This window comes from Varanus komodoensis, unplaced genomic scaffold (genome assembly GCF_004798865.1).
Source record: "Varanus komodoensis strain SLA01 unplaced genomic scaffold, ASM479886v1 scaffold33, whole genome shotgun sequence".
Taxonomy (NCBI): domain Eukaryota; kingdom Metazoa; phylum Chordata; class Lepidosauria; order Squamata; family Varanidae; genus Varanus; species Varanus komodoensis.
Window position 1 is genome coordinate 5589895 of NW_025335817.1, and position 10641 is coordinate 5600535.

The 10641-nt window shown below is 46.9% G+C and overlaps 1 protein-coding gene across 2 annotated transcripts in view; it reads right to left on the minus strand.

Moving 5' to 3' along the window:
* DMXL2 (Dmx like 2) overlaps window positions 1-10437 on the minus strand; it is a 79757-nt gene extending 69320 nt beyond the window's left edge. For both annotated transcript variants that reach the window (XM_044438949.1, XM_044438948.1), the window contains exon 1: window positions 10351-10437. In XM_044438949.1, coding sequence (XP_044294884.1) covers window positions 10351-10437 — 87 coding nt within the window. The remainder of the gene's footprint in view (window positions 1-10350) is intronic.
* Window positions 10438-10641: the final 204 nt, after the last annotated feature.

Here is a 10641-nt window from a genome sequence, read left to right on the forward strand (position 1 = left end):
TCACACTGCTACCTGCAAGAGAAAACTGGATGGAGTTTGCAGGCTGCCAGGAACGAGGATGACTTGCAGGATCCTCCGAGGCAAGAGAGACGGTGTGTTGCAAAAGCCTGCATTAAGAGCAAACCCGTCAGCCGTATCCAAGTCAATGGCGGAGATCTCGTTGCACGCGGTAGCTGGCCACAGATAAGCACAAGCAGGGAGAGCATAAATAAAAAGGCAGAGCAGCGCTGCATCTTAAGTAACACAGACGCATGTAATGCTCCATTTGCCAGATGCGGGGAAGAACCGCGCCATCAGGGAAGCCCCAAGCGATCCAACTGTCTGTGCGCCAGCAGCCAAGATATTTGTTACAAAGAGCTGCAAACGGGCAGGCCTCTTGCTGCATCCATGGCTGTGCTGACCTTTGGCTTCATGGGCTGCTGGCCCTTTGAAGCACAGCCTCACATGGACTGGGGTGAATTCTGCTACCATCTCCCCTCGTTCCAGGCTGAGTGTCCACAGTGAAGTGGCCCCTATTGTCTGGCAGGGAGACCTCTGCCACCAGCCTCTTGTCACTTCCTGGAAGGAGGAGAGGTGACAGCAGCAAGGGACTGCGGCTCGAGCTCAGGAAACTTGCAACAGCTGCTAGTTCTGCAATGTTGCATGGACAGGTTCAGGAACAGATGCTGAAGGCAGAAGCTTTGCCGTCTGAACACTTACAAAAATAGTTTATAATATGCTTACTTCCCCCCAGTTTCAACTGTCCTTCTGGTCATCCTTTCTGGTCATACATCATTCTTGCCATATTCACTTCCTTTGAATAAGTAAGAAAACAGGACACATTAAGGCAACATGGATTCTTGACAGGGTCAAGGGGCAACGAGGCAATTTCTACTGGAATTAGTAAAATGCAGCCCCTTGTTGTCCAAGTCTTTCAAATGGTATAAATCTGAGTTGAAGATAACCAGGTACCTCATCCCCAAAACTAAAAAGAAAAAATAGCAATTCTAAAGATGATCAAACAGGAATATGGTATATAATGGGGCAATTATCATGCTGCCTGTCAGCCACCTCTGTGCAGTTGGCTAATATTGGTACATGTCCTACAGCCAGAGGAAGGCAGGGCAAGACCATTGTCCCTTGGCGTCAAACTTGTTTGGTGAATGAGTTGAGAGCAGGGAGAAAAAGCAGTGGCTACATACACATGCAATGCCACGTATGGATCCTGGGAAATCCTCTGAACGATTTGCTTAGCATGTGGGGGTCCTGGTATGTTGCTCCCAAATAAGCCAAGATTCATAACCATAAACAAACCCTGCTTTGTGATCCTGGTTTGTAGAAGGAACTCCCCTGCTGAGTGCAGGGTTCATTTGGATGACACACTAAATCACAGATGCTTGGTTTGTTGAGCCGGTTCATGGACAAGGAGAGGCAGGCAGGCAGGCAGTGTGCACACTTTGTTCACAGGATTCCTCAAAATGGTGTTAGGGGTGTTGATATACTTGCAGTCAAATGTACCATGAGGTTTTGCTTCAGTTTTTGAACATGAACACGTTCCTTGTGGGACCAATTCTATCTTCTGCTATACAGCAGTGGCAAAGGACCAAGGGACGGCATCAGATTTCCATTAGTGGCATAAGATGGAACTTGCTTGTTCGCACTGGTGGGGGAACGAGCCTCATCCACACCGACATCCCTTCTGGCTGGGGGTGTTGGGAGATGTAGTCCAAGGCTGCCACAGGGGACCCAATTGGGGAGAAGCTGAGCTACAGCCAATGGCAGGCCAGTCCTGGCAGCTGGCTGTTTTGTGGCAAACCGTGACCTCCCCCCCCCCACCACACACACATAACCCAGCAGCTTATCTCATCTCTATCCTGCCCAGTAACCAAAGCTACCTGAGCTGTTTACAACAATTCGTTAAGCAAGATCATACAATAAATACAGTAAAAATACAGCTAATCAGCAGAGCCATCCAAGTGCTTCCATTCGTCTACCAGGAGGACAAGGCTGTACCAACCAATTATTGATGTGGGGGAGATGAAGGGTTTAAGATAGCAGGGTCGCTTTTGCAGCACAAGCCCAGGTCGGCAGCACACTGCCTACCGAGACTCAACTGGACTCTGCTGCACAGATATCTGAATGAATTTATTCTCTGCTTATTCGCTTATTAAAGAGCAGCAGCATCAAATGCTGAAAAAATATCTTTCAGTATTTTCCTTTTCCTTAGGACAACAAACACTTCAGAGTTTCTGGCTTCCTTTGCATGTCACATTTAAACTATTGTTTAGGTGCCTCTGGGACTCCCACATTCTAACCTGTCCTCCTCCATAGCCAAGAGGAACTCAGAAGCTGTTGCTTCCGCTTTCCACTGTTATTTCTTTTAAAAACTTATATCCCACTTTTGAAAAACAAGACAGTGGTTGCCATACAAACAGTTAAAATTATAAAATAGAATACAAATGATTAAAAAAACAACATACAAAAGAAACAGGATAGGTATCCACACAACAGTCATTATCTAAAATGGACCTGAGAAAGGAAAGGTCTGCCTGGGGCAGGAAAGATAAAGGTGTAGGGTCCGGGCAAATCTCTTGGAGAGGCCATTCCATTAATCAAGTCTTAAGAGGGCCTCCTCTTTTCGTTGCCATCAATCTAGCTTCCTTTAGCATAGGTACCCAGCCGTCAAAGATGACCCAAGTGACTGAGCAGGCACAGATGTGAGGAGAAGTTCCCTTAGATATTCTGGTCCCAGGCTGTCTACGACTTCAAAAGTCTAAATCTATACATACAGGAAGAAGCCCTTATTCAGCTATCTCAAAGCTGAAGACAGTTCACATGGAAGTGGTTATTCTTCAGTGACACCTTCAGTGACTTTACAGGGAATTCTGGATACTCAGAACTGCAGCTGGATTGCCTGGTGATGATTCTTGGATGTCACACCAAGAAGCACTGGTGTGACATCCAAGCATTGATCACCATCACTGATGGAGATGCAGAGAGACACTTTCAGCTGCACTTCTACCCATAAGGCAGCAAGTAAATGCTAATCTTCAGCTTGCTGAGGTACTAGAAATTGTAGGGCTTTCTCCTGTCTGAATGTGCATCTGAAAAGTATGTTCCCAGAAAAATAAAATACGAAATTAAGCAATATTAATTGTGGAACAATTTAGAGATGCTGGACAGCTTGTTCTTTTTCATCCTGCACAATGGAATCCTGCATTATTAAAATTACAAAGGCACCAATATAATTATGTGGGTTCTTCACTCAAGAACGCCCTGATTTCCAATGCATTGCACCATACCACCGCTCAATTAATCATCTTCTCATGCCATTAACATTTTCTTCAGATAATTTTCCATACTGGGGATGTTCAAAAGGTGCCTACTCATTTTGCAACTCAGATTTATTTTCTTCAGATAATTTTCCGTACTGGGGATGTTCAAAAGGTGCCTACTCATTTTGCAACTCAGATTTAGCCTTGACTTGCAATGTGAATAAAGACCTCAAAGCTGGTTTGCAAGTCCAAGTTAAGGGTAACTACAATTAGCAGTTAGCATTTCAACAGGCAAGTTGTTTCATAGATGCACAACACTCAGTTCTGCCACTGTGCAGCAGAGGATTCGGATGAAGTTAAGGCATAGGTGACTTCCTCAAGAGTAGGGCAGTCAGTGCATTATTCAGGAGATACACCCCTACTATCCATCATCTCCAGCAGAGCTATCGTCTCCCCAGCCTCACAGAAGCCTTGGGCTACAAGATCATGGAGGCTACTTAACTATCCAGTGAGCAATTCCAGAACGGGTGGAGCTCAGAGCACTCCAGGTCTTGTCCACCAACACAAGGCTTCACCTACCTGCTGAGACAACATTCTCTCTTGTTCTAGCAGAAGAACGTTCCAGCCAGCAGGCCCACTTGGAGTTATCCAAAGTCCCATTTCTTTCTGCCTCGATCTCTCTACAAGCTTCCCTTGTGAGATTCAAGGGACCAAGAACAGGACACCCACACAGCTGTTGGCAGGCCTAATTTTTTAAACACATGCTCTGGATAGTCATTAAAAATGTCAGAATTTTGTGACAGAATCATATGGGAGTGGGAGGCAAAGATGGAAAATGCTTATAAAAGCACCAAGCGACAATTCCTACAAGCAAAAGGCATTATGTGAAATCCCACTAAAAGTTCTGGTACAGATATTTTCCCTAATTGTAGTGATAACTTGGACAGCCTTTCAGGCTCACAACAGAATATATATGTTGCCCCATATTTAACCATGGCGTATTGTTATGACTACACATTTTAACCGTTAACTTGCTGTATGAAGAAAGGGACTGAAGCTGGCTTACACATTTGGGTTAAAAGTAACCACAGATAGCCTTAACCTTAGAACAGATACAGTGGATGCAATACATGAGTGGTAACACCGAAAAAGGGGGGCAGATTAAGAACTTGGGAAACATCATGTCTGAACAGGACCCACATAATCCATGGATGTCAGAAATAAAGTTGTCCAGTTTAATTTAACAGCCTAGCGCTGCCCATGCGTGTTGAATTTTAATCCAAAAGCATTTTCATTCTGCTTTTCTATAAAATGTATCCAAAGCTACTCACACCATTTAAAACCAGCAACACAACAAGACTTTTTAAAATAGTAAAATAAAGTGCCAGCCATATCACCCATTAAAAAGTCGTGGGGAATAAAACATTCACCACCTACTGCTTATACCAGAGCGGCAGAACTGCATTCATTCTATTTGTCTGGGTGATCTGCACTAGCTTGAGGCAGTGTGGCATAGTAGTTAGGAGCGGGGGACTGGGACAGGAGATCTGGGTTCGAGTCCCCGCTCAGCCATGGCACCAGTCGGGTGACTCACAGAGTCACAGACTCTCAGCCCAACCTACTTCACAGACTTGCTGTTGTGGGGGTAAGACTGAGAGCAGCAGGAGGAGAATGTTGTAAGCCACTTTGAGTTTGTTGTAAGAAAAAAGTGGAATACAAATCTAATAAATAAATAGGCAAGGATTGCTGATTCTCATTTTTTTTTTTAACAATGACACCTCCACCCAGTACCGTTGCAGTGAAGAAAGTTCAGGCTAACCAGGAGTGGATTTCTGTGTGGCGGGGCTCAAGTTGCATCCAGCTCCGGTACTCAAAACAGGATCCTGAGCTCTGAATTCTGTAATTCTAACTATGCATTTGCCATACAAGGTTCTAGATCCTCAGGGCTGAATAAATAAAAGTAGATTCCACATACCTGAAGTCCACCTGGCCCTGACTTAAATGATAAGAAAGTTGATGGCAGCCGGACCTCCCTGGGAAGGGCATTCAATAACTAGCATGCCTTAAAGCGTAATACATGGTAGGGCCTAAGAACCATCACAAATGGGAAATTCTGGCTCCATGGCAGAGCGGATGCTTTCGATGCAGAAGGTTCCAGGTTCAAGCCCTGGCATCTCCAGGTAGAGCAAGAACCCACCTGCCTGAAGCCTTGGAGAGTCATTGATAGTTACGTCAACAATACTGGGTTAGCGGGCCAATGGGCTGACTCACGATTAGATGGCTTCCTATGCTAGATCCTTCCCAAAAAACCCTCCATCTCTGGCCTGCCCACCTCATTCTAACAGGCTCATCTGGATACAAAGATGATAGCGCTTCCACCGTTGCCACTGACGCAGCTATTCCGACATCCTGAAAGGGCATGTGAAACACTAAACCCAGCAGGTTCGTGCGAAAGGTCATTGGATAATAGAGCTCTGAACTTCCTGGGCCGTCTCTAATGAAATTAAGCAGTTGTCTGCAGTATCTGGGTATTGGCAAGCTCTGAATCAATGGTCTTGGAACCTTTTGATGAAAAGCTACGGAAGACACTTGCTGCTTGTACAGGAGCTCTTTATTTGGCAAGAGACCAAACTGCCACGATTTCTCAATGCACAGCTCCTTCCATATCCTGTATATGAAGGAACACCAGAAATTGCCAATCCGGTAGTTCAATAACCAAGCTCTAATGAGAAATGTACTTAATTTTGCATTTTTTATGTTGCTTTGCACTATTTTCACACAAAAGGTCATAACTTAGTCAAAGCACAGGTGCTTCCCGTGCAAAATGTCCCAGCTTCAATCCTTTACATCTCCAGAGTGCTAGGAAAAACGCCTCTCTCCAATCCTAAAGCCATGTTGCTAGGAAGTATAGCCAATACTGAACTAGCTGGAACAATGATATCATCATCATCATCATCATATTTGTTTAAAAGCTGCCCATTAGCATCATGCTCTCTGGGCAGCCAATGATAAGACACTGATATGAATCAGGCTTCCATTATCACTAATCAAAAGCCCTTTCCTTTCACAACATTGGTCTGGTGACAGACACAATAATTCCAGTCTGGCAAAACAGGGATGAGAACAAGCCATGATCTGATGTGCTTTCTTTCTAACCACCTCCTTCCTCACATGCCCAGCTTTAGAAAGCCATTTTAGGTTACAATCCTATGCATGTTTAGACGGAAAGAGTCCTTTGCTGGTTGGGGAATGCTGGGAATTGGAAGACCTTTTTTCCTGTCTAAACATACAATGGATTGTCCTTTTAGCTTCTTAACCCAGTTTCCCAATTCAGATGACACAGGAAACTGTTTTAGGACAAAAAAGATAGCTTTGTGATAGTCAGATGCAGCATGCAGGCAGACAACTCCTTCTCCGTTCGACAAACCATGGTTTATCAGACCAGATTGTCTTAGGTAAGACAGTCCATCGAGACCTTTCGGCACTGGCCAGAAGTTTGCCATAAAAAAGCACTGCAATATGTATACAGTAATTCTAGTTTCTTCACCAGTAGCACTGTCAAGGTTTGACTTCTCTGCAGTACCTGCCCTGTGCTCTTTGTACGGAAAACCCCATCCTGCCATTTGATACCAGAATCACTCATGTTCTAATACCAGTGGGAAAATGTGACAAGTAGGAGAACAAAACATGGGATTTGCTCACTGCCTCCATGGAGCATCAGATGGGGGTGGTATTGGACAAGGATGCCAATTCAACATGCATTTGATGGGAATGAGTTAACCAGACTGAGACCAACAGACAGGACAACTTGTGCCACCGTGGGAATTCCCAAGCAGATGGGGCAGACAGGCTGGCAGCTCGAGTTCTACAGCCGGCCGTGTGTTGCTGCGTTGCCCAGGATCGCCCGTGTGGGCAATTTTTCTGAAAGGAAAACTTGCTACCTTGCAAAAGCTACCTTTCCCCCTTAGCTGAAGGAGCCTGTGTTTGTTCTGAATGTGTTTTTACAAACTGTACTTGTGGACTTGCAAATATGTACTTTTCTGACCATTTCTCACTGCTTCTGTTTCTGAATTGTGCAAAATCACATATTAAGGCTGTCTAGATGATTCTTTCCTGGAAAATTCAGGCTGCCTTCCCCAAGACTAGAAACGGAGCAATTGCATAAATGTGGAAATGTAAAGCCAAACTACAGATTAGGTTAATCATGTGGTTTAGCATGACATGTTTCAGGAAGGGGTTGGGTTTTGCTTTTGCTTTTGCAGAACCATTAATAGTTGCAGTTTGGCTACAGTCTGTGAGGGTAACTCCCAATCTGGGGCCAACAAATTTCAACCCTCTGCTGCTTTTTCTACAATCCCAACCCTGATCTCTACCCTGCTGTAGCCTCATAGCAGCTACTGTTAAGAACTTCATTCATTTTAAATTAGCAAACAGCCCAGAAAGCCCTTTGGGCTATGGGTCAGTATAGAACTGTAATAATAAATAACCAAATAAATAAATACCCCACCTCACTGGAAACCCTCTGCTCCATTCCAGACTGACCTTCCTAGCTCGGAGTGGTGAAAGAGGGAATTCCCAGTCCACTGTACCTTACAACTCCCCTTCTTCCTCTCTTTCTCCGTGTTTCAGCTCCAGTGGGGACTCAGATATAGAGGTCCCTAGGCTTAGCAGAGAGATCAAATAACCCAGCATATGGGCAGAAACATCAAACCAGTTCTCAGCAGGAGGACAGCTTTTGGTAGCCGTGGGTCAAACAGAGTCAAAGCAGGCCCATATACTATACAAAGGCAGGTCTTCTGGGGGTTAAAGCTGGTGACTGCGACGACAAGAGGGGGTAAGTCCATGACTGCAACTATCAGTATTTGCTCAACTTCTGAAGTCAGGTTCTGCCTTATTGGGAAGTTCTTAAGCATTAGCTCTCTAACTCAAGGGCTCTGAAAACAACTTAAGTATTTAAGACAAACAAGACCACCAGGAAACCAGGTCTCTGTGGCATGAGATAACTTATTGCGTTGGAATAACAAAGCCCAAACAAACAACAGTAACTAGGAAGGGGAGAATTGTAACAATGAAAGAGCTTGAATGATTGTTATTTATGTTTTGGTTGCAACAGACTGCATTAGCACTAAAATTATTTGATACTTTCTAAGCAGGCTTTTAGGCTGCATGGTTCCTTTACCAGGATGTAGAATAGGAAGAATGTTTGGGGTCAGTACATGAAATACAATCTATCTCACATCTCATTGCTTCAGTGTTGTTAGCAAACTGGCATTAAAACAACTGCGGGGGGAGGGATCTGTCACATTTGATTATATATTAGTAAGATTCGGGAAAAGCATTCAGGCAACGAGTGCTACTCAACGTGGCCCCCAGGTGACTGACTGGATCTGAATTCTGTGGCGATAAAAGACATGCCAGGATGCCGCAACAGCAGTGGTCATGCAATGCCCTTAGACGTCAGTAAAGCTGCAGAGCAGTACAGAGGAGGAAGACTCCACAGCTGCTTCTGCACAGCACACAGTTTTGCAGAATTGTTACTTGAAAGGCAAACTCATGAAGAGGCCACCTGTACATGCGGGAGCTTGCCAACAGGCCCTGAAGTTACTTGACCTACAGAGGATATAACTCTGCACAAAAAATGACTTGGGCCTTGAACTATGATGTCCAAAAGGTGGAGTGTCTCATATCTTCTCCCATAGTTTGTATTGGTCAGGCTGATAAACTCCTATAGGGAAAAAGCTGTGCCCCCCCCCCACCGATTTATTTTTAGCAAATAGGTATTTATACTCTACTCAATGTCACTTATTGAACAATAACAGAGCTAATTCACAGCCTGGGAAAGGAAGCATTTAAACAGACTGTTGCATGCAAATCTTGCTTTTTATTTCAGGGTGGGCCAAAGCAGTTTGCATTTATAGAGACAGTATTATGACATTTCCTAATTTAAAAATATAAGAAGCTTTCAGGTGGGCTTATAATGTCACAGCTAGAAACAGCTCTCACCATCCTGTCTGGGGATTCTGCTAGAAATCTCACTCGCCCACCACTGGGGTGTGCAGTCATTGTCACAAATCCCCAAAGAGTGAAGCTGAAGTGCTGGTGTTTCATCCCTGGAATGAGGCAGCTTAGCCTACTCCACTCCTGCCACCTCCAGGGATGACTAACCACCAGCCTCAAGCTTTAGGAAAGTTACAACCCCCTCTAACTGCATCTACAACTAACTCCGCCTTGATAAACAGCCCTCCTCATCTTGGTAAATAAACGACCTCCTACCTGTCTAAAGCAAGGGGTGGTGGGAGGGAAAGACTGTCAGGGGATGCTAGCTCTTCAGCCAGGCCTTGAAGCAGCAGTTTCACTTGTACTTGCTGGGAGATCACAATGACTGCCAACTTGGTGCCAATTTCTGCAGGCCAAAGTTTGCCTATGAAGGCACCTGACAGGTCACGCTCTCTTCCCCTGTGTGCGCGCGTGTGTGTTCAACACAGCACACACCTTTACTTCCTCAAGGCCCCTTTGCCAGATGATCACGGTCCGCGGGGAGACCCTCTCATGATTCTCCCACCTGGTCAGGAAGCCTGACCGCCTCTCCCCCCTCCCAGGCCCCCCACGCAAAGCCAGCGGCACACGGGTCCCCTGGCCAGCCAGAGCACAGCAGGCGGGCAGCGCGACTGCGGGCCCGGGGCGGGGATGCAGCGCAGGTGCGTCCACCGGGCACGGCCCCCCGGGCGCAGCGCGAGCAAGCCTCCCTCGGCCAGCGGCAGCCATGCGCACGGACGCGGCCGTGCGCGCAGGCGTGCGCCAAAGCGAAATACTCTCTCCTGCAGCTCAGTGCTGATTATGAAGGTGCCGCTCTCCAGATCCTCATAGAATTAATTGCTTAAAAAAAAAAAAAAAGCGCCGAGCCTAAAAAATGGGATAAAACCCGCGCAACCTGAAACCTCCCCGCCAACCTTGGCTTAAAGCGCGGCTGCCGGTTTGGACCCGCCGCCGCCGCCTCCATCCTTTCCTTTCCTTTCTCCTCCTCCATCCTTTCTCCCGGCCTCCGGACGGCTCCCAGCCCTGGCCCCTCCCCAGGCCCGCCCAACGCCCGGCTCACCGTGAACGGGGTGTCCTGGACGCTGCCCACCGAGTAGCAGTTGTCGCCCGGGTTGACGGCCCCGGTGAGCACCTGGTGCAGATGCATCGCCGCGGCCTGCAGCCGCCGCCCGCCCGCCCAGCAGGCAGAGGCTCGGCTCGGCTCGGCTCCTGCTCCGCTGCTCCGCCAGCCAGCAGCCGCGGGAGGAGGGGGCAGCGAGGCGGCGAGACCCGGATGGCTGCGGCACTGCCCGCCCGCCGCCGCCCGCTCCCCCCCCCGCCGGCTGGAGAGGGAAGCCGCCTCGGGGCGTCC